At 34.7% G+C, this 26,316-nt stretch overlaps 6 protein-coding genes, 3 non-coding genes and 3 pseudogenes across 10 annotated transcripts; 3 read left to right on the forward strand and 9 right to left on the reverse strand.

Moving 5' to 3' along the window:
- Positions 1-879: 879 nt before the first annotated feature.
- LOC106422595 (syntaxin-132-like) lies at positions 880-3,603 on the forward strand. Of its 2 annotated transcripts, XM_013863374.3 has the most exons (13): positions 881-1,114; positions 1,405-1,503; positions 1,582-1,638; positions 1,734-1,782; positions 2,077-2,165; positions 2,247-2,320; positions 2,400-2,442; positions 2,536-2,596; positions 2,687-2,712; positions 2,798-2,875; positions 2,948-3,028; positions 3,138-3,203; positions 3,276-3,603. In XM_013863374.3, exons 1-13 carry the CDS (start codon positions 1,097-1,099, stop codon positions 3,444-3,446), a joined length of 912 nt encoding a protein of 303 aa, XP_013718828.1. In that variant the 5' UTR covers positions 881-1,096; the 3' UTR covers positions 3,447-3,603. The 2 variants fall into 2 exon arrangements, with proteins under 2 accessions (XP_048603254.1, XP_013718828.1); XM_048747297.1 differs by having other exon boundaries at positions 880-1,114; positions 2,536-2,712.
- A 3,009-nt stretch (positions 3,604-6,612) lies between these two features.
- On the reverse strand, positions 6,613-7,660 carry LOC111208486 (protein SUPPRESSOR OF PHYTOCHROME B 5-like). Its single transcript, XM_022707521.2, has one exon. It carries the CDS (start codon positions 7,137-7,139, stop codon positions 6,732-6,734), a length of 408 nt encoding a protein of 135 aa, XP_022563242.2. The 5' UTR covers positions 7,140-7,660; the 3' UTR covers positions 6,613-6,731.
- Positions 7,661-10,475: 2,815 nt separating this feature from the next.
- On the reverse strand, positions 10,476-12,680 carry LOC106422796 (serine/threonine-protein kinase 16). The gene is made up of 6 exons (XM_048747304.1): positions 12,343-12,680; positions 11,829-11,971; positions 11,591-11,734; positions 11,208-11,393; positions 10,967-11,091; positions 10,476-10,891 (listed from the first exon to the last, which is right to left on the reverse strand). The coding sequence occupies exons 1-6, from the start codon at positions 12,542-12,544 to the stop codon at positions 10,663-10,665; spliced, it is 1,029 nt and encodes a 342-aa protein (XP_048603261.1). The 5' UTR covers positions 12,545-12,680; the 3' UTR covers positions 10,476-10,662.
- A 656-nt stretch (positions 12,681-13,336) lies between these two features.
- On the reverse strand, positions 13,337-15,125 carry LOC106422615 (H/ACA ribonucleoprotein complex subunit 2-like protein). The gene is made up of 4 exons (XM_013863401.3): positions 14,943-15,125; positions 14,804-14,873; positions 13,694-13,799; positions 13,337-13,608 (listed from the first exon to the last, which is right to left on the reverse strand). The coding sequence occupies exons 1-4, from the start codon at positions 15,070-15,072 to the stop codon at positions 13,447-13,449; spliced, it is 468 nt and encodes a 155-aa protein (XP_013718855.1). The 5' UTR covers positions 15,073-15,125; the 3' UTR covers positions 13,337-13,446.
- On the reverse strand, positions 13,883-13,992 carry LOC125589635 (annotated as a pseudogene).
- LOC125589636 lies at positions 14,115-14,226 on the reverse strand. Its single transcript, XR_007325811.1, has one exon. It is a non-coding gene; the product is annotated as a small nucleolar RNA snoR100 (small nucleolar RNA).
- Positions 14,374-14,479, reverse strand: LOC125589638 (annotated as a pseudogene).
- Positions 14,594-14,701, reverse strand: LOC125589637 (annotated as a pseudogene).
- A 3,728-nt stretch (positions 15,126-18,853) lies between the features above and the next one.
- Positions 18,854-19,741, forward strand: LOC106379145. Its single transcript, XR_007319209.1, has 2 exons — positions 18,854-18,956; positions 19,034-19,741. It is a non-coding gene; the product is annotated as an uncharacterized LOC106379145 (transcript).
- A 251-nt stretch (positions 19,742-19,992) lies between these two features.
- Positions 19,993-20,065, reverse strand: TRNAA-AGC. The gene has a single exon. It is a non-coding gene; the product is annotated as a tRNA-Ala (tRNA).
- A 271-nt stretch (positions 20,066-20,336) lies between these two features.
- On the forward strand, positions 20,337-22,684 carry LOC106422650. Its single transcript, XM_048747320.1, has 3 exons — positions 20,337-20,902; positions 21,238-21,368; positions 21,733-22,684. The coding sequence occupies exons 1-3, from the start codon at positions 20,639-20,641 to the stop codon at positions 22,466-22,468; spliced, it is 1,131 nt and encodes a 376-aa protein (XP_048603277.1). The 5' UTR covers positions 20,337-20,638; the 3' UTR covers positions 22,469-22,684.
- Positions 22,612-25,286, reverse strand: LOC106390310 (porphobilinogen deaminase, chloroplastic-like). Its single transcript, XM_048747314.1, has 5 exons — positions 24,901-25,286; positions 23,542-23,947; positions 23,255-23,461; positions 22,998-23,175; positions 22,612-22,925 (listed from the first exon to the last, which is right to left on the reverse strand). Exons 1-5 carry the CDS (start codon positions 25,137-25,139, stop codon positions 22,813-22,815), a joined length of 1,143 nt encoding a protein of 380 aa, XP_048603271.1. The 5' UTR covers positions 25,140-25,286; the 3' UTR covers positions 22,612-22,812.
- Between the last annotated feature and the right edge of the window lie 1,030 nt (positions 25,287-26,316).

Here is a 26,316-nt window from a genome sequence, read left to right on the forward strand (position 1 = left end):
TAAGTATCTGTTAAGTGTCCAAGTTTCTTGCGTCCACATTTTTTCTGTCCATAAATTTTCTATTGATTGTGCTCGATGACTTTTCAAATTTACTTAACTTTTATACTATATTTATGTACATATAACAAGTAAAAAGATAATTAAATAGATTTTAGTTTGCTTGTCCATAATTCTTGTTTCTACAATTCATTTGTAATTTACGTGTTCACAACTCATGAATCCACTTTTTTCTTCTATCCACAATATAGATGTCCATATTTCATTTGTCCACAAATGCTTAATCCAAAAATCTGACATCAAATGGTTAAAATATATATTAATGGATGTTAAAATGTAGAAGATAAAAAGCTAGAATTTACTATGTCAATTTTTTTAATTTTTATACTTTAATATTTGAAAAATAATCAAACTAAGGAACGAGAGGTGAACTTATAAAAATAATAAAAATATATTAAAAAAATACAAAAAATTGCAACTCATCGGTCAAGTTACAATCATTTAGTCACTCAAACCAAAATCTAATATAAATAAGTTACTATATGACCAAATCCAATTGACCATGTAGTTTATTTCTTAAAAGGAACAGACTTCCCTTTCCACCTAAAGCAGGGGTAATTCCGTCCACAAAAAAACAGCTGTATGGACAATGTGTCCCAACCACAGAATGTGTCTCTAAAGGTAAGACAAAGACGTAATGTGTCTCTGTATGTAAATGTCTCACAGTATTTTTTCAGGCAAGTCACCTATCAGAGTTGTCTTTAGCTAGGACATGGATGGCATGTCGGAAACATCCGTCTTTTCCCACCAAACCGAACCGGTTAAAGTCACCAATCCCCGGTTTAATTCCGGTTATTAATACATTAACCGATAAATCTGGAAAAAGGAAATTAAAATCCCTAAGATTACATATTATTACAACTAAACTCCTCCTTACATTGAGCCAGATCCGTCCCTCCTCTCTCGATTCCTGTCTCACTAAGTCTCTCTCTCGCTTGTCCCTCGAAGATCGACACTTGCCTTTGGCTTAATCGAAGTCGTCTTCTCCTTCGTTCTTGGAATAAACCGAAACCAAGCTTTGGTCTCCCAACACCATACGATGAACGATCTTCTGAAGGTGAGATTTTTAGGGTTTTGTTGAGTTTGAATTGGGATGTTGATTATCTATTGTAGATGCTGATTTTTCAAAAATTAAGACACTTTCTTATGTTCTGCAATTGAAATTGATCATGTAATGAATCATAATGTAATGATCCTATGATGATAAGCTAAAGTTTTAGTCTTTTCTGATTATTTGATCTTAAGGTTTAGTCTTTTCTGCTTTTTTATCATCTGAGACTTAAAGGGTATAAGCTAATCGATTATTGAGTTTAAGTTGTGGATTTTTTTTTTTTTTTTATCTTGTAGGGTTCGTTTGAGCTTCCACGGGGCGAATCTTCTAGACAAAGTGATGTCGAGCTAGGTGAACAAGGAGGTGATCAAGGTTTAGACGAGTTCTTCAAAAAGGTATTTTTACTCAAGTGATATACATTTACTCTAAACCAACTTACTCTGCCTAAGCGTTTTCTTCCTTTGTCTTGTTAGGTTCAAGACATTGACAAACAATATGAAAAGCTTAATAAGCTTCTCAAGAAACTTCAGGTATTTTAAACCAATTACATAGTAATTAAATGCTTGTTGGCTTTCCTTTACCAAAGATTTATGATTCTGTTGCATTACTGTTTTAAACCTTATAGGCTGCACATGAGGAGTCCAAGGCTGTGACTAAAGCTCCTGCCATGAAGGGTAAGTTTTGTTCATTCATCTTCTTCCTGAATTAATTATTGGTATGTTTTGGGATTTAGTGATAGAAGCAAATAAGTTTCAATGATCATTAGGGGGTAGTAGCTTGCATTAGCAGTGGATATAATGAACTTTAGCTTAAGCATGTACTCCACTGGAACTATGAATAAAGCATTAGATGAACTAACCATTCTTAGATGAGAGAGGATATGAACTTCAAGCAGCCACGCTTCTTGTTTTATTTGACGACTTGAGACTTTTAGTGTTAATGGTTTGCCATCCATATGTAATGAACAGCAATAAAGAAGAAAATGGAAAAGGACGTTGATGAAGTCGGAAGTATTGCTCGTTTCATAAAGGGGAAACTCGAGGAGCTAGACAAAGAGGTAGTAGAGTCACTGCCTCTTTAGTCTTTTATCCTTTTAACTTTGCATTTGTTAATTTAGTCTTTATTCAAAATGTTGTAGAACTTGGCAAATAGACAAAAACCTGGGTGTGGGAAAGGATCTGGTGTGGATCGATCAAGAACATCGACCACACTGTAAGTATTCTTGTTGTTATCTCAGTCATTAGTATTTAAAGTTGGTATGACTTTGATGATCTTTCTTCTTGTGCAACAGTTCCTTAAAGAAGAAGTTTAAAGACAAGATGGCTGAGTTTCAGGTGAGTTATGAAGAAAGAAAAAAAAATAACTTTTTCAAGATTATATTTAAAACTGTTAATTCCTCAAATTAATATTCTGACTTGTTGTTATAGGTTCTAAGAGAGAACATCCAACAAGAGTATCGCGAGGTTGTTGACAGGCGTATTTTTACAGGTCTGTATGCTATTGATGTTATAAGATTTTGCTTTATTTATTTATTCCTTTTACTTCTTCTTATTGTTTCTGTGTGTTTCTTTGCATTAGTAACTGGACAGCGAGCAGATGAAGATGTAAGTAAACTATAGTCTGAGTTTTATTGTAGTCTTCAGAAGCTTGAACAAAACTTCACTCCTTTGCTGTTTCTTGATGTTCCAGACTATTGATGAGTTGATTGAAACTGGAAACAGCGAACAAATCTTCCAGAAAGCGATTCAGGAGCAAGGAAGAGGACAGGTCTGATCCTTCTTTTCATGTTATAAACAATCCAATATCTTGAACATGCAATTTTTTTTTTCTCTCTCTCAGGTAATGGACACCTTGGCGGAGATTCAAGAACGTCATGACGCTGTCAGAGACTTGGAAAAGAAACTTCTCGACTTACAACAAGTATGTTTTGACTTCATTATTCTCTTACACTAAGATGAAACACCTTTGAGCTGAGTTTTGATGCAATCCATTAGTCAAATTAAAAGCATATTCCCTTTTGTTGTTGCAGATATTCATGGACATGGCAGTTTTGGTTGATGCGCAAGGAGAAATGCTTGACAACATTGAATCTCAGGTAAGTGAGTACACACTCTTCAACGTGAAGGCGTTGTAAATGGTAACTGATGATGAGTATCTGTTGGTTTAGGTGTCAAATGCTGTAGATCACGTGCAATCAGGGAACACAGCTCTTGTAAGAGCGAAGAGCTTACAGAAGAGCTCAAGAAAGTGGATGTGTATCGCAATCATCATCCTACTCATTGTTGTGGCAGTGATCGTTGTTGGTGTTCTCAAGCCTTGGCAAAACAAGAACGCTTAAGAGGAAAACAGAAATAACCATCACTACGTTATTATGTATACGGCTTTTCATTGAATGAGTGTTTGTGAAATGTGTGTGTTTTACCAAGATATGAGAAAAATGAAAATTCTATATTCTTTTTTTTTTAATTGGAACAAACAAAACCAATTTTACTCTATTACTTGTGCAATTTCATGAAGGAGAGGATCTCGGAGGCAATGTTATTTGGTTAATGAGAAACACATTCTTGACTTTTAGAAACCAGTGTTCAAAAAATCGTTTTATATTTTACATTTATATAAAGATATATTAGTTTTTTGGTTAATTATAAAATTGTTTTAGTGAATTATTTTATACAAAACAAAAACAAACAAATTGGTTGATTTGTATTACATTATTACTCAATTTAACATATTTAAACTAACTTAAAACGATTTAACCGAATTTAGAATGAACTAAACCGATTTGAATCATGTGAATCGGATTTTTAAAAAGTTATTTCGGTTAGAACCGTTACTTTCTCCAATTTGTTCATGGTACAAATATACATACAATGAAAGTAACTGAAGATGATTATTAGTATCTAAAGGCTAGTGATTGCAAGTAGGCTCTAGCTTTAGCAGCCATGGCTAGAGACTCCTCATCTTGTCTTTCCTTTGCGTTACTCACAGCTGCAACATAAGCTAACCTTGCGTCTTCCAATCTCCTCAGTTCGGTTTCATCTACATCATCCTAGTTTTAATGTAATTGCAACAACTTTAGATATGATATGACCAACAAAAGAAAGGGAAAAAAAAAAAAAGATGATTGTAGTTGTGTGTTGACTTACTAGATATGGAAGCTGGTCAAACTCATATGGGGTTGTTGCATCATAATCATCCCTGTCTAGTTTCTTGGATTCTGTTTCGCCAGAGTTTTAAATACTCGTGTAAACGAAGAGATGTCTCCTTGAAGAGAATCTAGATTATCTTCAAGCTTGGTTTCTCTTGCTCCTAATGTCTTTGCTTCCCACTGAGTCTTCTCATGAGCAGCTTGTCTGTCTGCAAGTTTGATCTAGTGGAGACAGCGAGATGAAGCTATTAACATCTGAAGATCGTATGATAAAAAAAGGAGAAATATGAAGAAACACAAGAGAACAAAAAGTTGTTAGTCTTCTACACCACACTTTGAGCAGAGAGATAGACAAAAGGGAAAAGATTTTTTTAAAACAAAATCTGAACTTTTTTCTCCAACGTTAATCTGAAAATACCAACTTTAAATGACCATTATTCCCTCATCATCGACTGACTTTTGCTCTTCACTGGGTTTTAAAAGTGTATTTTTGTTCCCTTGCGTTTACATTTTATATTCTTTTCAAATTTGGAACATGTATTACAAATTCATTTTGTTTATTTTTTACATGTCACCACCTAAACTCAGGGGCGGATGCATAGAAATTTTTTGTTGGGGGCATAAGTAAAATTGTTCAATGAAAATATTTTTGCTACAAACAATGGGGGCATGTTTAACTTATTCAATTTTTTACATTAAATTTTGAAAAGTTATTGGGGTCAGATGCCACCTTCTCACACAAAGCCACTGCCTAAACACATGTCTGTGGCTCAGAACGAGGACATGTATTGTTTGTCTTTACGAGTTGCCTACGGATGATGCAGATTATGACTGTATGAGCAAAGGAAGAGCCAGAGAAGAACAAGTAGTACTCATGGTTTGGTTATGTAAACCCTCCATATATGAGTTGTCTTTTGAATATTGAATAATATTCGATGTTGATTGAGTCAAAAAAATTTCTTAGTTTATCTTTTATCCTGTATTGCGTCTGAGCCATGTGGTGATGGTATAGGTCATGGACTTGAGATATGTTCTACTTTTACATAGAAGTAGAACATATCTCAAGTCCATGACCTATAATCGTTTGTTTCAAAACCATATCTATATAATAGTATTTTATATACGTATGTTGAGTAGGTGAGACTTTCACTTTTAACCCTACTAAACCGAATTAGAAACCCTTTTATGTGGAACCCATATACTTTTTCTAAACATTCCCCGGAACAAATCCTAACTAAATCGAATGAAAGCTGGGAAACAAATTACTTTGGAAAGGTTTCAGAATTGATTTGACAAGTATCAAACTATCAATTTGTAGTTGTGTAACTTACAGCAGGAGGGTGCATGTGAACAAATGTCAAAAAAAAAAAAAAATTAGGGAGAAAATGACAAAAAAAAAAAAAATTGCAGAGACATACACGTGCAGAAGATATGTCCCCTATGATCACAAAACATGTTTCCCTGTCTCTACCAAAGATACAACCAAAGATGATGGGTTCTAGTTTTTATGTCTCAATCTCTCTATTGTATACAACTCACTCTGTGTTCACGTGTGTGTTGTATGTGGCTATAGCCACAAACCAAATCTATGCAACGTTACTTTTTATATTATTCTAATGATCATAATTCTTGTACCTGTGGAGATCTTAGAATTCGTTCAACTATGATGAATATCAATGGAATATACATTGGTTTGGTTTATGAAATCCCGATATAAAAATCTAACTAGATTTTAATATTAAAATGTTTTAGTTTTGAATTTAAATAACTCGTCGATCGGTTTTAGTTCACTGTATATCGATGCATTGAGTTGTTCGTTATAAACTAGATAAATGAAGCGTAATTTTTGTTTATAGATTGTTAAATTTTGCTCACGAATGGCATGCTATGATTGTTAATTTGTTATAAAAAAAAAGGCATGCGATGATGTAGTAAACAAAACATGCTAAAATATTTAGCTAATTACATCTTATAAATACTTTACTTCTGTGATTAGCAACATCAACACCATTTTGGTGGGGAAAAAATTGTTATCATAAAATGTTATGCATATATTTTTAGTGACTAGCTAGTACAAAAATTAATATATATAGAGAGAATAGAGACAAATATATAGTAAGATGGCATATATGTATTTCCATAATGGGGTACTAGCTAGCTATATATGGTGACCATAAAGAATCATGCATTGATGTACATCGCAAAAGACCCAAGCTATCATCATCATTATCACCATATATAGCCACTATCATCATCACCTTCATCACTGTGTTAGTACTATGTTTTCTTTGTAAATTGTTTAACACTTCTCTAGAGTATCAACTAAATAGGCTACTTATAGTGGATAATTAGCAAATCATCAGGAAGAAGATACATTTCCATCATTAAAACAAAAACGTAAACAAAGGACATAGCATTTGATAATGTAAAATGAAAACATTGGAACATAAATTAAATAACATAAAGTCAATAAATTCAAACAAACCCTTGTCTAACTGCACCAACGTAGCTATGAACTGCACTGTAGCTATCATTACCATCATCATGACTATAAACATCATCATTATCATAAGCATCGTCATCATGATTGTTGTTGTGAACCCTAGTCTCCACCAAAACCATCTCTTCATTAGCCTTCTTCTTTTTCTTTATTGAGTTTTGCTCCTCAGTATCTTGAGGAAGTTTGAGAGTTGATGTCGCTTCCATGGGACCAGAAGATGCATCAGAGTCCATTGACTCACCACCATCGCTATCCTCGTCATCACCATCTTCATAGTAACAGTCGTCATCAGGATCATGAGAATGTGAGGCTAAATACATTGTCCATCCAGATTCACAGCTGCGAGAAACGTCTTCGGTTCCAAAGCTCTTTCCAGACTCCATTTGTATACAATTACAACTCTTTTTAGTGGTCTATATAGAAGTGAACCAGAAGAAGCAACAAAGAGACCCAACAAAAGAGACCCACTAGAAAGTAAAAACCCTAAAAGTGAGAGAGAAACCACGAGAAGGTGAGATATTAGTATAAACAATCTAACAAGCAAGTATGTGTGTTTGTGAGTCTCTCTCTCTCTCTCTATATATACATAAATGTAAGTGCGTATACATATAGCGTGTATGTGTGAAGTGTATGTATGTGCATTTTTGATGATAAAAGACAAGATAAGGAGTTTCTTGAAGAAAAAAAAATTGGAAAAGGGGAATATTCTTCCAAGAAATAGAGAAAAATGAAAATTATTTGATTATTTTTGGGGAAATTAGAAGATAATTAGAGGCTGACTTTTATAGATAAGAGGATGAGTTCATTGAGTTGGGTGGAAGGATAGAGATGGACAAGAGGATGTATTTACAACACCTGAGCATTGCTATTTATCTCTCATCTTCTTTCTGACCAAATAACAGCTCATAACCTAAATTTTATATACACAAATTAAATAATATAAGACAAACATGAAACATACACATCCAATAATTAATTTTCAATGTATAATATTTTTAACATTTAAAAATAAAATTAAAGCTTGAAGACACAAAAAAATTTTTGGTGTACAATACTTTTAATTATCAAACACAAATCAACCCATATATAGTTTCGGAATATTGCTAAATACATGGGTTAGTCTAGATATAAAACCTAAAATATTTTACTCAAGCTAACTAAATTCTCAAAAAAACTATTTTAGTCAAGCTAAATTTGGTGCATATGGATCGGTAATTTTATATCTAATTACCATGACTCACCTAATCAAAAACTATTTTATATCTAACCATGGAAAAGCAACCAGTGAATATTGACCGGTATTTTTATATATAGCCATGACCCAATATTGATTAGGTCATGGATATAAGAGAAGTGTAAAACCATGATTCAACTAATCAAAAACTATTTTACTCAAGCTAACTAAATTACCATATATTTTTATAATCATGGCTCTTGTCATCCATGTGTACTCTGGTAGAATTAAAGCTTTAATAAGAATTTGAACACCAAGACACCCTTTGATAAGAAAACCTCAGCAAGAATTGAATTAAGAAAACAAAATATGAGAGAGATAGATAGATAGAGAGGGCCATAAATGGAGAGAGTTGATGAGAACAGCAAGACTCCAGCTAGAAGCCGTGAAGGAGAGAAAGTGAAGTCTCTTATCTCGCAGAGGTAGTGGTATCTTTTTAATTAATGCAATAACTCTAAACGTCATATCTTATAAACAAGGTAATTTTAGGTGTCATTGAGTTTGTAATACTGCAAATTAGCCTTTCACATATAGAAAATATGATGTAATATAGAGTTTATAATGATAATTAATTCATTTATTTTTGTCGACAAAGTTAAATGCATATTCTTTCTACACACAAAAAAGTGTACTGTAAATAAGGAGTGGAAGATTTACATCAATGATTTGCGATCATATACAAAACGAGAGCATAGTATGTACACATACAATGTACGAATACTAATCAATGCTATTCTATATTTTAACATGAAAGTGTAGAGGCAACACTTATAACGAAGGGAAGTGTAAGGAAAGAATGTTTCCAAGCTTTTTTTTATTATGTTTCCATTTTTGCAATCACGAATTGAATCAATATGGTTGGGGAAGAAAAAATATAATTTAAAGTTAATAAAAGAATAATTATAATCTGGTGAGAAAAATATTGGAAAATGTGTAATGTATACATTAAATAAAGAGTAATAAATATTATACTATCCTTGTGACTTGCGCTGTTCTGTCCTTCTTTAATTTACTGATGTTAAAGTCCTTTCTCTTCCTCAAAAAGTTCAAACATCTTTCGCTTGCTTTGTCACAACAGCAAATTAATATAACATGAAGAAATTTACCTATATCAGGATTTATTTAATTCCATTACTTCTTCACATGCATATTTAGGATTGCAGCTTTACAGGCCATCACTCTAATTTCAGTTCATGATCATGTTGTGATGTTGAAGAATTATGGTCTTAATCAGATTTGATAAAAGAAAAAGAGGATATAAGGTCAATTAAATATATGACTATAACTTTACAAATATTACTATGTTACTTCAAAATGATATTTAATAGGAATAAAATGATCATTGGAGTTTACAAGAGGTACTAATATTGCTAAATAATTGTGTAATGTTTTCTTTCAACTGAGTTGCGGAATGTTAAAACTTAAAACAGCTTTTACAACGTTCCTGTTAATTGTTATTACTAACAAAAAAAATCGTTCATAGTTTTTTTTGGGTGTAAATGTTAAGACGTTCATATAGTTATTATAATCATAAGAAATTTGTGTAGTTACTATATAAATTATGTCGTCGCATACGTTTTTTTATAAAACGATCAATGTTATTGTATTGGTGAACGCTGAAAATATTCTGAATAATGTTATAGCTAAACCTAAATGTCTGAATTTCTTTATAGTTTTGTCACTGATATTAGATGCGATTTGGTTTTATTGGTTGGATATTTAAAGTTTCTGAAAATGGAACTATAGAGAGGTGTAGGTATAAGTGTATGATCATGATTTTGGTTGTGGGGAACTGGGGAACTGTAGATCTTTTCACTTTAAGAGTTACAGAAGACAGAAGTTACGTTTAAAATAAATAGCGATCAGACATTTATCTTCCTGAAAATTGAGTTACGTTCTTTATTTCTTTTGTTTCTTTGAAGTGACTCAAATCTGTAAAAGTAAAAGGTCATACAATGATATATTTTCTCAATATATATTCATATATAAGGAAATATGTATTACATTTTTTAAAATGGAATAACTCTTTCAACAACATGTTATCAGTATCTACGGCTATGCATTTATGCGTACCACTGTACCTAGTGAACAATCCTTTATGCATATCTTAAAATGCACGATGGCCTACACACTTTATATTATTTATACATACATGCATTATATGACAACCAAAGATCAACCGATCAAGTTGTTAGTTTTGTAAAAAGAACATCAACTTGTGTGTTCTCCTTGCACTGGTTGAGAATCTTGAGACTAATGCATAAAAATATATGGGGAAATGATTTGTACCTAAACAAAGTGGTAACGATGTTTAGAAATTAATATTAAAAATTAAAAAGTACTTATAATTACACAATGTAACAAGATCTTTCTCTTAATCAGTTAACAGTTTCGTTGGACAACAAGAATACCGTGTGAATTTGATTCATGACAGAAGAAAAAAAAAGTCATGTCTTTAATATTAAAACATATTAAGAAATCTGTCTGACAAAATAACATTATTTTAAAATGAAGTCTTACAAATAGATCAAACGAAAAATTTAATGTATTTTAATATGTATCTAATATAGGATCTTTCAAAATAGCTAAACATATAAATAAAAAGAAAAAGCAATGTATATTAAATCCTTTTTTTCTTTAAACTCTTTAGATTATACCACCGGAGTGATGAATCATTTGGTGAACTTTGCGATCAATTTGTCAACGTGGATGATGATATCGTCAATGCGAGGTCGAACCGCAGCCTGAGGTTGCAGCATCCAAGTCACGAACTGGTGAAGAGCTTCAGGATAAGAAGCCTTTGGTCCAGCCTTTGGCCATTTGATCTTAGCGTTCACGATTGCGAGCTGAAGACTTCCATCAGATTCTTCAAGTACATATTCAAACGGAGAGACACCGTACCTGCAAAAACCACAAAATGAATATCCAAAACAAAAACTCTTATTTAGTGTAAGAGGGATGATAATCGTATTGTACATTATTGCGTATAGTGTGCAGCCTAGTGACCAGATGTCTGTTCTCTCATCAATATCAGCATGGCTTGGGCAATCCCAGAGCTCGGGAGCTCTAAAAGGTGCTGAAGAATGTTCAGCTGTCCATTCCTGTTAAAGTCGAGAGAACATGAAGAATATTCACAAGTCCATGATTAATAAGACATGGAATATATATAAATAATACAGAGTAGTAGTATGAATAAGGGATGGATATAGATAGGGACCTGTAACTGTAAGGCCTCTTGACGGGAGCGGATTTGCTTCCGTGCTGGACGAGCACTCCCAAAGTCCATCAAAATCGCAAGAGGAGTCTGTCCTTTCCTACGCGTTAACAGCACGTTTCCAGGTTTGACATCGTTGTGAGCATATGGTGGCTCCAGAGAGTGCATGTGTTTGAGTCCATCACAAAGCTGCAGTGGAATAGCTCTAGGTAATCAAAACACTTGCAATTCACGACTAATCATTCAATAAATCTTATACTTCTAGTCACACAATCAATCACATGGTTCTAAATATATACTACAACAGCATAACGTAATAGATAGTTTAGAAACTAACAAGCTAGGTAACAAAAACTAAATATGGATTTAAAAAGAGCGGTTGATACCTGACGAAATATTTGCAAGACATCAGTTGTTGAGAAAGTTTCCTTTTTAGCCTTCATCGCTGTGGAATTATCCAGCAAGGTCCCATCCAGGTGAACTGGAAATAGCAAGAAGGCCTCGTGTTTCCCAGCTCCCTCTTGACCACCCTAAACAGATCAAAAGCAACACACTTTCAAAACCAGACTTCACATGACAAGTATTCAACAAACATGAATTTTAAAACAGAGCTTATCTATCTACCTTAACAGGAATAATGGCATGATCAAGGAGAGGAAGCAGATTAGGGTGGCTGAACAAGGACGAAACACGAATCTCCTCCCGCACAAGTTCCAGCTGCTCCTTGTTCTGAATCAGAACTTTCTTCATCGCATAAGTTCCATCATCTACAATGAAAATCACATATAGGAAAAATAATCCTTAGTCATGACAAATGACAAACCAATCTCAAGGATCAAAAGATCCAAAGTCAAATCTATATGAAAGTGGATTCACTGTAATGCCTATCATCTACAATCAACTACAGAATCTCAGATGCGCCACGGATCTCACTATACACAAGATCGAAACAAGATTCAACGATTCCGAGCCTAAACCAAGCACATACGATCTCTACATTGATTCAATTTGATTCCTATAACAATCTCTACCTGACACGAACGATCTCTATCAGATCCAATCGATATAACAACGCAGATAAAGGAATATCGAATCATCAATCACGATCCAGAGAGAAATGATCAGTAGCAGCACTAACCGGAGAGGTGAGCTGGATCCTTGACTTTCGACGCCAAACCGCCACCGGACGCAGCGTCGGCGACGATCTCCTTAACCAGAAACACGAACGCGAAGCCGCCTTCGCCGAGCTGCCTCACGATCCTGAAACGGTTCTCATTGATCCACACGTCGCCTCCGCCGGAGTCGTAAAGCGCGTTCAATCCCGAAAACGAACAGCCCATACTTGATTCGTTTGGATCTGGTGAAGATTTACACAATTCGGAGGATCCTTCAGATTCGCATTCTCCAGATCTCGAGTTTTGGAGGTGAAGCGTTCATGTCAGCTTATACGAGCAGTTTTCACTCAATTTATTAATTGAATAATTAATTAGTTGCAGTTTAGCTAATTGGTTCGGTTAAAAACCACTAATCTCGAGAGGAATGGTTTGATAAGATTAATAGGTTCAACCGTTAAACCGATCAAATACATTAATTTTTAGTCAACGATTTACAAAAACCCGATCCATAAATTGTGATCGTAATTGCCTTACAATCAGTGTTTTTAAAACCGGACCGAAAGTTCTGAACCGGATAATTTTTGAGTCACGGTTTAATATGATTCGATCGGATCTAATCTGGTTTAATAATCTAGTTTAATATATTTTTAGTGTGTAGATTTAATAATTAAAATATAAATGAATTTAAAACATAAAAATTTATAAATATAAACTAGTTTTATGTTTATATGCATAATTTAGAGATTTTTGATAGTTTTAATGGTTTTTATCAGTTTAATAACTCTGAAATCTAATCTAACGTAATCAGTTTATGGTCAAACTAATTATTAGATTTAATCCGGCTATAAGACGGTTCATGATCAAATCCTGATCAACTATAGGATCGGTCTGGTTTTAACAATACTGATTGGGCCTTAACACAGTTTCTTTTTGATGTTTTTGCACCTAGCAAATAGAATAAGTATTATCTTTGGGCCTTAATACTGTTTCTTTATGGATGTTTTGGCAGCTGGCGACTAGAATATAGAATTATTATCCCAGGCTTTAATATCTCATCATATTCATTAAGCAACAAAACCACAGACACAAACACAAACACATGTTCTTTGATACTAGTTCCTAATCAATCAAATTACAGAAGTTGAAAGCTCTTTAACATCGTCAGCTACTTGTTCGTAGTCTGACTTCAACTTTTGGAGATCTTCTGCACTTAGCTCTCCTTTAGCCGGTTTAAGCATGACCAAAACACAGCAAGTTGGTCGTTTAGTGGCACCGGCTTGGGCAAGATCCTGCATTGCACAAAACATACTTAGACCTGAGACAAAAGCCATAAGACTATAGAATCTACAGTTTAAGGAAGAACATTAAACTTACTTCTTTAGATGGTACGTAGACGTAAGGAATGCCAGCTTCCTCACACAAGATTGGAACATGGGTGATAACATCAATGGGAGAAATGTTTCCAGCTATAACACATATTCTGCACAAAGAGCACAACAATCTATTAGTACAACACAAACCGTAGGAACAAAAAGTTGCATCAAAGAACCTAAACATACAAGAGAATGTGGGTTTAAACCAGGCCCGCAAATCAAAGAAGTTTTCAGAGAGGGCACAGACATTTCAAACCCCATGATTCAGTTTCCGTGTACAGTACCATGCTACATTCATTCTATTTAATCCAGAGCATCGGCTTAATTGTACACGGATCACACATAAACATAAAGAACAAGCCAATGATCATCAAGAACACAAAAACCAAATTGCCAAACATAAATCACAAGCAAAAACAAACGAGTGTGGATATCAACCAGGCCCTCTAATCAAAGAAAAAACTCAGAGAGGGCAGACATGTCAATCCGCAGCAAAGCTCAGTTTACGTGCACAGTACCATGCTACCTTCATCTAGTTCATCCAGAGCATCGGCTTAGTTGTACACGAATCATATAAATACAAACCATAACCTTTATCAAACAAACACACAACCATAAACAAATTAAAGAAAAATACTAATAGAAATCAACCATAGTTATAGTTTGTCTAAACCAAGATAAGAATGTGGATCTAAACCAGGCCGTCTCATCAAAAGATAATTCAAAGATGGCAGACATGTCGATCCATAGTTCACTTTCCGTGTACAGTACCATGCTACATTCATATTTTTTTAATCCAGAGCATCGGCTTAATTGTACACGGATTATACATTATAACAGATTCAATTACAATACATTTTCAGACAGCATTGTACTAACAAATAAACAAGACAGAGATATGTAATGTGGATCTAAACCAGGCCGTCTAATCATATATTTAACTCAGAGATGGCAGACATGTCGATCCATAAGTTCACTTTTCGTGTACAGTACCATGCTACATTCATTATTTATAATCCAGAGCATCGGCTTAGTTGTACACGGATCACACTATAACATTATCATGACGCATTCAACACGCAAGAGATTACATTTAAAAATGAATACTAACCCTTTCTGGCCACGTCTGATGCTCTTCACCACTTCCTTAACGCCTCTCTTCAAGCATTTCTTACCAGCAGCTGTTGACAGTGAACAGAACAATAAACCTCAGACAAAGCTAACAGTAGAAGTTAGATTCGGATTGGTACCTTTTTGAATGAGTTTGAAAGTCCTCTTCTGGAGCTTCTTTCCGGCGAGAGGTTTAGCTATGGGAGCGAGGGAGATGACCTTCTTCTTCTCCTTTTGGATCGACTTCTCTGCTTCTGTATCGCTTCCCATGTTTTTAGCTATAACAAGCAATATGAAATGAGTAAGGAGTGGCGGAAACAAGTAGGGTTTAAGGGTTTTATAGAATGAGCAGAAGAAAACATAATTATTGGAAACCCTAAATTCATATGGGCTTGCAAAGTAAGTTGTATGTTGATTATTGGGCCTTGATACAGAATGTCTGCATCTTTTCTATATTTTACATTTCACTCCCTATAGTTTACAGTATTTAGAAATATCACATGTAATTCCGTTAAATGACATCTGACCTCTTTTTATTTTTTTTTCCTGGTATGCAACTATTTAGAGGAATAAAAAAATAGGATGAAATGTAGATAAGATGGAATAGTAGGGGTGGGTAAAAAAACCGAACCGAACCAAACCGAATCCAAACCGACCCAACCGAGTCCAAACCACTTTGCTTTTATATTTTTATTGTGTGTTTGGTTTTACAAACATATGATTTAGTGTCTAATGATGATTTGTTTATGTTTTTACAAATTATATTTTTGTAACTAAACTATAACAAAACTAAAAAATCAAAGAACTAAATAAACACAAACAAGACCATATTAAACTAAACAGAACATACACCAAACCGAACATAAACCAAACCTAACACAAACCAAATTTGGATTGACTTTGGTTATAGTTTTCTTAGATCCAATTAAACCAAATGGTTCATACTTCCATCCTATTGTTATTCTGGTGATACATCTATTTGATTGGTAAGTAAGTGAGATGAATATGAAATTACATAACCTTAAACGTTTGACTAACAAACATTCTTTAGTTGAATTGAATTTTCACACAAGTCACATTAATAATAATGTACAAATCCTATGAAGATGCAAAACAAGATAGCAGAAATCAGAAAAAGAGAACACCATTCTCCCCACTTCTTCTGTTCACAAGGTAGAAAGAAACATATTACTAGAACAGTACCACCTCAAAAGCCTGGCGCCACTAACACTTTTCAGAGTGAATTTGATTCTTGCTGATGAACATTTTTAACACCAAATCAGCTCTCAACAGTAGCTACGCTTCATCAACAAGAACTTACTGCCATGGCTTCAAATGGGCATTCTGATCACTGCAATTTGATTCACTAGAAGAAAAAGATCAACCAAATAGGAGAGAAACTAAGATATAAATGCCATAAACAAGGGTTCACAATATTGTATGAAGTAATGATGAATAAATGTGTGTTTGCAAGCATTCATCACTTTATGAAACAAATAGATTGGATCATGCATAATTACACCGCAAGGTTCTAAAAGGAACAAAGTTACAAGGTAATATTGTATGCGGTAAAAGAGCTGAACTAGAGAATCCATGCAATACATGGAACCAAAACAGAAAACACTATCAGAAGTCCATTGTTCGGTCAGAGTCAGACCAATAAAGGAACCTACAAGATGAATCATCATAAGCAATACCAAGATTCTTCTCTCCCGAAAGAATCCTAAGTTTCCTTTTTGTTATTTTAGCAAACTCCTGATCCACTTGGTAGTAGTAAGTGAAAGCAAAAAGCATATCAGTCAACTAAAAACATATATGTATCCTCAGTTAACAAACAAACAAAAATAATGGGAAACTAAACAGACTATTACCAGAAACAGTATTCAATGTATCTATGATCCTATGAACTAAAAAACAAGGATTCAAAAGTGATTGACTAGTGAAGAGGCAACCGCTGGATGCAGAGGTTTATCGATCTGTTCATGCTTTTAATCTCTTTCCAACAACAACAAACAACCAAAAAAAAAAAAATCCACAGGAAGAGATCGATGAACCGCTGCCTCCAGCGACTTTCACTCTTTTAATTAAATTGAATTAGAAAAAGGGTTTTTAGTAATTAAACCCCTCAACTAAAGATGAATCGTAAAAAAAACCCTCAACTAAAAATCCTGTGAAATAAACCCTCAACTTTAGTTCCGTTAACATATGTTACCCTCCGTTTAAAAAACCGTGACGGAGGGTGACATATGTTAACGGTTTATAAGTTGAGGGTTTATTTCACTGGATTTTTAGTTGAGAGTTTTTTTCACGATTCATCTTTAGTTGAGGGGTTTTATCACTAAAAGTCATTAAATATTATTAAATTATTTATTATCATTTATACATTGTTTTAAGATTTATAAGCTTTTAAAACTAATTTATAAATTTTAATACATTAATATATTTGTATATTAATTTATACATCTTAAATTAATAATTTTTAACACTACTTACAACTTATTATAACTTTGAAATATTAAATTATTTGATATTTGGAAATAGTGATATAAAAAAATTTGTGTGTTTATATCGTCATTGTCAAATATGAAATAATTGAAAGTTTCTAAGTTATATTAAGTCTTAAGTAGTGTCGAGATAATTCATCCATGAAGTCAATCTTTCTATTTAGAGTATGACGCACTTTTTCTTTTTTTCATGATTTCTGTCATCCGGTTCATACTTCTCCCCCCTCCAAAATAATGCATGATTATTTTTATTATCATTGATTTCTGAATAACTACATTATATTTTTATTTTCTTGATCAATAATATATTTGAAACATAAAGTAATACAATAAATCAAGAACAATATAGGAAAATAGGAAAGTATGAGTCTGATGACGAAAATTATGAAAATAAGAAAAAGTACGTCATACTCCAAATAGAAAGATTGACTTCATGGATGAATTATCCTCAACACTACTTAAGATTTAATATAACTTAGAAACTTTCAATTATTTGATATTTGAAAATGACGATATAAACCCACAATTTTTTTTATATCACTATTGCCAAATATCAAATAATTTAATATTTTGAAGTTATAATAAGTTGTAAATCGTGTTGAAAATTATTAATTTAAAATGTATAAATTAATTTTATAATAGATTAATGTATTAATAATATACATTAGTTTTAAAGGCTTACAAATCAATCTAAAACAATGTATAAATGAATAATAAATAACTTAAAAACCCTTTAATGACTTTTAGTGATAAAACCCCTCAACTATTTTTGAATCGTAAAAAAAAACCCTCAACTAAGTTTTCAACATTATAAACCCTCAACTTATAAACCGTTAACATATGTCACCCTCCGTCACGGTTTTTTAAACGGAGGGTAACATATGTTAACGGAACTAAAGTTGAGGGTTTATTTCACAGGATTTTTAGTTGAGGGTTTTTTTTACGATTCATCTTTAGTTGAGGGGTTTAATTACTAAAAACCCTTAGAAAAAGAAGCAAAAAGGAAAACTAGTTTCCCGATTTGGAGCAAGCAAGCAATAAATCTCAGATCTACAAAAAAAAAAAATCAACAGGCACCATAAGTAGTAGTAGTAGCTGGATATTCATTGCCTCCACCAATCAAAACAAACGCAAATAAACAAAAAAACAAAACAATAACGTAAAGCACATGCATCTGAAGCCTGCAGGTAAACTGGGACAAAGAGGAATCTTAGATTTGGAGTACATGTACAAATCTAACAAACCACACAGAGAAAACATAAAATAGGGAACAGAGTAATGAAGTTTGAATCAGTCATTTGATTTTTATTTTTATTTTTTAATTAGCCTATTGGCGCACATATCGCCTCACTCTCAGCTGACTACATCATGGATCACATTATTATAAAAATATAACAGGACAATCATTACTTAGTTTGTGTTTTGTGGTAGTGCTGACCGCTGACTTTGTTTTGGATCAGCGTGGGCCTACTAAATAAGTAAAGTTCAGTAAAAAGCCCAATTAATAATACAATCTTCTATCTAGTGTTATTCATGGAACAAGTAATCTACCGTTAAGTTTTATTATCGTTTTTAAATTGCGATTCTGTAGAGAGATAAAAACGATGGATATAGTTGGAAAATCTAAGGAAGATGCTTCGCTTCCTAAAGGTAAACGTTTGTTAATTTCAAGGATTGAATTGAATGCTAAACAATATGTTATGTTCTCTTGTAATGATGTTTCTCAGCTACAATGACTAAAATTATAAAGGAGATGTGACCAGGAGATGTTCGCGTTGCTAGAGATGCTCAGGATCTTCTTATCGAGTGTTGTGTTGGTAATAAGATGATCACTCTTTTGATTGTTTCTCTTTGTCATTAGGTGTAATGTAGCTGATCATTAGAAATGTTGTTGGTCCAATGTGTTTATGGCAGAGTTTATAAATCTTATATCGTCAGCGTCTAATGAAGTATGTAACAAAGAGGATAAACGAACGATCGCGCCTGAGCATGTACTCAAAGCGCTTCAGGTTCTTGGATTTGGGGAATACGTTGAGGAAGTCTACTCTGCTTATGAGCAACATAAATACGAACTTTTAAGTTGCAGACCAGAGATGTAATTGTGTTTTCCTGCGTTTTTGAAATTGTGCAGCAAGATTCACAGAGGAGTGTGAAGATGACACAGGAGCAGAGATGACTGAAGAGTAAGCAGCAGCGGAACAGCAGAGGATGTTTGCAGAAGCTCGAGCTAGAATGAATGGTGGTGGTGTTTGATGTTTCTGTTCTGCAACCTGAGCAGCAACTAGATACCCAACAGCCAAATCTACAAAACTAATCAAGAAGGGGGAATACTTCTTTTAACATTTTTTTTTCCGTAGCATTTCTCTGTAAAGTGCAAAGATTCGTCTTCTTGGTGTTGATAAGCTCTTTACATTTTTAACTTAGATTTGTGTTTTTTTTTTAAATCTAAAATCGCTTGGGTGATTGATTCAGATGTAATTAGTAAGCATTGTCTTGTTTCTTTGCAACTGTCGTTTCCAGATCCTAGCTCCCTAGTCTATATGTTTATAACTTGATTGTTCTAAATGCTACAACTCAAAAAAATAATACGTGAAAACCCCAATCAAGCTGTCCATGATTCTAATTAGGCCTCAAAAAGTAGCCTGTTTATGAAGCCTGAATCAACTCTCAAAATGGTTAAAAAAGATGGAGATGCGGGGTATCGATCCCCGTACCTCTCGCATGCTAAGCGAGCGCTCTACCATCTGAGCTACATCCCCGTTGACAAAGACGAACATCAAACCCTTTAATGGTTGTGAGTTACAGTTCAACAGGGTTTTTGCCATTTGGTATGGTTCTCATCATTCTCAACATCCAACGAACCGTACCATTAACTAAAGAAACCTTATACAGGTTCCTAATGGATTGTGGTTTATTTAATAGTTGGTTTAATTTTGGTTAGGCAAAGAAGAATGGATTTGATTAACTCTCCCTCCCTCCTTGGCCGACATTATACATGCTTTATTTTGTCAAACATACAGACCCGATTTTTGACTTTAGAACCAGCTATTTTATCCAGTGGTGGGATCAATGCAGATAATTTGGCATTGACCGAATCAGACTCACACTGTTGATAATCTTATTATTCTTTTCCAACACTTTATTATAAACATTTGTTACTATAAAAACAGTGGTTTACATGACTTCGAAAATAGAATGAAAACCAAATAATCTCTAGTCCACGAGTTTCGTTAATCACTCGACGCAGTTTCCTCATTTTCCTCTAAATCACTCCCTCACCGTTCGATTTTTTTGTTTCCACGAGCTGATGTTTGAATTGTGATCAAATTACTATGTTTATGGATCGTCGAGAGAGAAGACTTTCTAATCGCAACGGCACTCCTCCTGAATACACCAACGGAAAATTCCGCGACGATAAAAATGGTTACGGTGGAGGATTCTTCTTAGATCCTTCTAGTCCGAACATTCTTCGGATCCCGTCTCCGACTTCTTCTTCTCCTCCTCCGCGTTCCAGCTCCCCTGACCGTGGCTACATTGAGCACCGCGTCTCCAAGTTCGATACTCTCGCCGGCGTTGCCATCAAATACGGCGTTGAGGTTAAAAATAAAAACTATATGTTTTGACTTAATATTGCGTTATTTTAATTAGAGACAAAAAGGTAGAAATTAACTTTTATTTGTACTGGTAAAAAAGTCATTTTTTATTTAGATTGAGGCATGATGAAGAACACGTGAGGAATTAAAAAAGTGTTATTTGATGTTCTGTTTTTTTTTTTTTTTTTGATGTTCTGTTTTTTTGTGTGTGTGTTTGTTGTTAAAATGCTCTGCTTTCACGTTGGAGATGTGAAAAAGATGAATGGGCTTGTTATTTTTTATTTTCGAACATTTTGAATTTCATTTTTATGTTTGTTGTTAAAATGCTCTGCTTTCAGGTTGGAGATGTTAAGAAGATGAATGGGCTTGTTACTGATCTTCAAATGTTTGCTCTCAAGTCTCTCCGGATCCCTTTACCTGGAAGACATCCTCCTTCTCCTTGTTTATCTATCGGCTCCTTACACCATGGGTGGGTACTTTAATTTACCTTGCACCAAGTTACAGCTTTGATATGAGAGGTGCCGGTCTTTCGCAAAACCGGATGAAACGTTCGGTTAGAACTCCCAAATTTTTAGAAAAAAATACATAGACATAAATCTCCAAATTTATAAAAAAGCTCCGAAAATCTAGTTAAAAAAAGAATTTTTATTGAAATTTTACCCAAAATCTAAGGCCGGCTGAAAATGAAAATTATAGACATGGTCTTGTTATTGCAGAGTAGTTTACATTACCCAAGCTTTATTTTTTGAACTGGTTGTGTTGGACTGAAGCTGCTGCATGTTCATTATCAAAGTGATCCTCTTGGTTCTAATATTTGGAATCTTTATTTACAGAGAGGGATGTTCATGCCACGAACTGGAACCCCAAAACGATACCAACAGCGACGCGTTTGACTCATTCCAGTCTCTGAGGTTGAAATCTTCAAAGAAGAAAGGCTACTACGGGCTAAAGCCACCAATCAGAACAGTTTCTGTAGGAGGAAGCTTAGAGATGGGTACTTACAAGAAAGAAAGCAACGGTGATAGTCAATACCTCAGACCTTTCCCATCCACAAACACTCCCTTAAACCACCACAGGAAGTCCAGAAGCTTAGTCAATGCACTTCTCGAAGAGTTCAACCAATCATCTCAAGAACCGAGTTCCAATAAGTTTATGAGAAGGCGACAAAAGTCCGAAGCCGACTTTACATCCCGGACTCCAGAGCTTATGTTGAAAGAAGAGAACACTAGCAGCAGCAACGGCGGGTTCTTATCATCAGTAGGAGGGAAAGGTTTAGCTTTGAGATCAAAAGCCTCGAGTAGAACTAGTCTATCATCAGCAGAGTCTGAGACTTGTAGTTTCAATCCAGTACCAATGAACTTGATGGATGCTCCAGTTTCAGACAGCTTTGCCAGTGTAAGAAAATCTTCAAGTGCATCGAGTTTACAAGATCCAGACGGTAACAGCAATAACGGTTCATCGTCACTGTCTCTATGGTCGACTTCTACACCTGCTGCTATTACAAGCTCAATCTTTGATGGGTTGCCTAAGCCTTTAACAGGGAGGAGAAACAAAACGGCTATGGACTAAAGTAAAATGGTCAGTTTCTCTTTTATTTAATTGTCACATTCTTTTTGTTGAAACTATACAAATCAAAAGTAGAAGAAGCTGTGTTTAGGCCTTAGTGCGGAGTAAATAGAAGTAAAGAGAGTATAGAACATCTGAAGTTGTGATGGTGAATGTAATACTTTTTTTAATTATAATGAGCATACAAAAAAACAATCAAAACAAGAAGGTTACCTTTCTCTCTCAAATCAAAAAAGTTACAACAGATTTAGGAAGAGAAGAAGAAAAGGGATCTATGATGTTGGAAAACTCCTCTAGCCTAGTCTCTCTGTCCATGTCACAGCCCTTCTTCCTCTTCTTCGAATGGCTTAGTTGCCGAAGAAGCCTGGACCAGCACGAGAAAGCAGTTCTTGCCCGGCGTCTTTTCCCATCTTCACCATGTCCTCAAACACGTAAGGACCTTTTCTTGACGTCTCAAGAACTGTCACCACAAAGATGGGATACATAAGAAATGAATGATAGGTGGAATGTCACATAGGTGATGCTTTCATACCTCGAATACCGTCAGGAGATGCAACCAATCCTCTGAAAAAGCAGTTGCCTTCTTCGTCCTTGGCCGCATATCCAGCAATAGGTGTACGACATGAACCATCCAGCGTTTCAAGAAAGGCTCTCTCGCATGCAACCGCTAGTCTTGTTTCCTCATGGTTCAATGAAGCTAAGTAATTTGCCTGCAGATGCAAAACAACAATAGAATCATTCCCATGAAAAGTAAACTACAGTCTAGCTCATAGGAATGTTTCTTTATACCATTTTATCATCATCAGTTCTGCAGGCAATTCCAATTGCTCCTTGAGCAACAGCTGGAAGCATTTCATCTAAAGATAGTACAGATGCAACGTTCTCTGTCATGCTTAGTCTCTTAAGACCAGCTAGTGCTAATAGAGTAGCATGTACTTTTCCTCCTTGAAGCTTAGATAGCCTCGTCTGCACATTACCCCTAAAGTTTTCCTCAACCTGCAGAGGCAAGAAACACCTGATTCAGTATATACGAAGTGGCAGCCTCTATGCTCTGATAAAAGATGGTGAAAACTTACAGCTAATGAAGGATACTTGTGGAGTATCTGCGACTTCCTCCTGAGAGAAGCAGTTCCCACAACGCTTCCCCCTGGAAGATCAGCTAAGGAGGCAGCAGTGAGACAAATAAAAGCGTCTCTGACATCCTCGCGCACAAGGTTACAAGGCAAAACCGTTTTCTCGGGGAGATAAGTGGGCACATCTTTCATTGAATGAACAGCTATGTCTATATGGCCGTTGATCAAAGCCTCGTCTATTTCTTTGGTGAAAAGCCCTTTCCCACCAATGTCAGCAAGCGGCTGGGAGAGAATCTTGTCACCGGTGGTTTTGATGATCTCGATGTGGATGGCTCCGTCTTCTGTGAGTTCAGGGTGTATTGCCTGGAGCTTGGATCGTGTCTCGTATGCTTGAGCAAGTGCTAGAGGACTGTCCTACACAGTAAAAGTACATAAGCAGGGAAAAGTGAAGAAGATAAAATATGCATGGGAGGCTAAATTCAATTCACCACTAATGCAACATCAATCACAAGACAAGATTGAACGACTATGAGCACAGAAACCAAAGTAACATATCACATTTCTAGCCAGATTAATTACACTAAATCATTGTCCCCTAAAGCTCACTCAAACCAAAAGTAACATATCTCATTTCTAGCCAGATAAATTACAACTAAAACATTCAACCATGACATTGTCCACTATAACTCACTTAAACCCAGGAAGTGAATCCAAACAGAGGACTGATAAAAATGGAGACTTTGAATCAGAACTAAGGAAACCAAAGTAAACCCATTAGCATTCAAGCACTCATATAAACAGAGGACTGGTAAAAATCAACACTTTGAATCAGAACTAAGGAAACCAAAGCAAAGCAAACCCATTAGTATTCAAGCACTCATATAAACAGAGGACTGGTAAAAATTGAGACTTTGAATCAGAACTAAGGAAACCAAAGCAAACCCATTAGCATATGAGCACTCATACAAAACAGAGGACTGGTAAAAATGGAGACTTTGAATCAGAACTAAGGAAACCAAAGCAAAACAAACCCATTAGTATTCAAGCACTCATATAAACAGAGGACTGGCAAAAATCAACACTTTGAATCAGAACTAAGGAAACCAAGGCGAACCCATTAGCATTCAAGCACTCATACAAACAGAGGACTGGTAAAAATCAACACTTTGAATCAGAACTAAGGAAACCAAAGCAAAGTAAACCCATTAGCATTCAAGCACTCATATAAACAGAGGACTGGTAAAAATCGAAACTTTGAATCAGAATTAAAGAAACTAAGGCAAACCCATTAGCATTCAAGCACCCATATACTCTTAAGAGATCAGTGATCACACGAGAAGCAAAAAAAGAGAGAGACTTTACCTTCCCCTTGTGCCAATTCTGATGATAGCAGTCCGAGTTTTCTGTTCAACAGCAACACAAGCTCTTACAAAGCCTGAAGAGGTGCCTTTTCGACGACATTTAGCTAGAGAAGGAGCGCTGATCTGCGGAAGCGAGAATCCGGTAAAGGTGAGGGAGCAGGAGTTGACCGGGGAAGAAGGTTGACAACGCGTGAGAGAGATCTTGTGAGCTTGACAGAGAGATGAAGAAGCGATATCCATGGATTCCGACAGAGCAGAGTGAGAGTTGGAATCTGTTAGGAGAGATTTAGAGGGAAAAAAGAAAGAGATCAGAGCTTCAAATGGAGGTTGATAGAGATCTCTTTGATGATTTTTTTGGATAGGAATAGGATAGGTCGATATTAATCACCTACGGTAACCCATAACTGAGTTTCGTGTTATAATGCCTTTTCCACCGTCCATTTTTCTATCTCGTGGACTCAACCTTATTGGGCCTCCTCGTTAGTATCTAATGGGCCTTGGCTAAGCGTGCGATCCTAAACCATATTACTCTGAGCGGGCCTGGTCGTGATGGTCGGTGGACCGAAGATAAAGTGACTTCGTATCAACATTTAAAAATTGTAAAAATTCTGGAGTTCTTAAATTCATTTCTACAAAGTCAATAATTTTTTTTGTTATTAAAAATTAATATTTTTTGTCATTTAAAAATTGGGCGGTATTGTTATCTTAAAAATTCATTTTGTAAAGTATATGTTTATAGCAAATTTTCGAAGATTAACTCTAATAAAAAATGTTAAATTACTGTAATAGAAATCTCATATTCATTATCCAAAATGGCATCATAGCCATGATCACCTTGGTGTTTGGAAACTTATCCAAACTCTAAAAAAATGGCATCAACCATTTCATCATCTTCTTACAATCATTTCAGAGATTTACACAATCCAGAGTTTTCTATAAGTGAAGATAAGAAAATGTTTTTTTTTTCTTTCTGAATTTGTCATCTCATCAAATATAAACATAATAGAAATAAAATGAAAATTTGGTATGTCCCTCCAAATTTTGAAGAAACGTTGGGTTGTAATGGAGAAACTTTAAAATGTTTAAAAAAAATCTAAAGTCAATAAAATAAAAGGACGAATGAAATTTCTTATCGGATATTATGATAATCACAACCAATGGGGTTCAAGATTTGGAAAACAACTACATCACATATGCCCTTTTTCTATTGAATGAAATTTACATGACCATTCCATTTTCATCGTAAAACATATTAAAGAGTTTAGTGGGACATCTTTGAACAAGGATTGTGCATCCCATTTTTCTCCAAATCTTCAATCCCATTTTTCAGTTACATTTAAAATCTGTCTAAATAGAAACACATATAACCAAAATGTATAAAAATTTAAATAAAAAATATATGATTGGTTGTGATTCA

Source organism: Brassica napus, chromosome A2, assembly GCF_020379485.1.
Source record: "Brassica napus cultivar Da-Ae chromosome A2, Da-Ae, whole genome shotgun sequence".
NCBI classification, from domain to species: Eukaryota; Viridiplantae; Streptophyta; class Magnoliopsida; order Brassicales; family Brassicaceae; genus Brassica; species Brassica napus.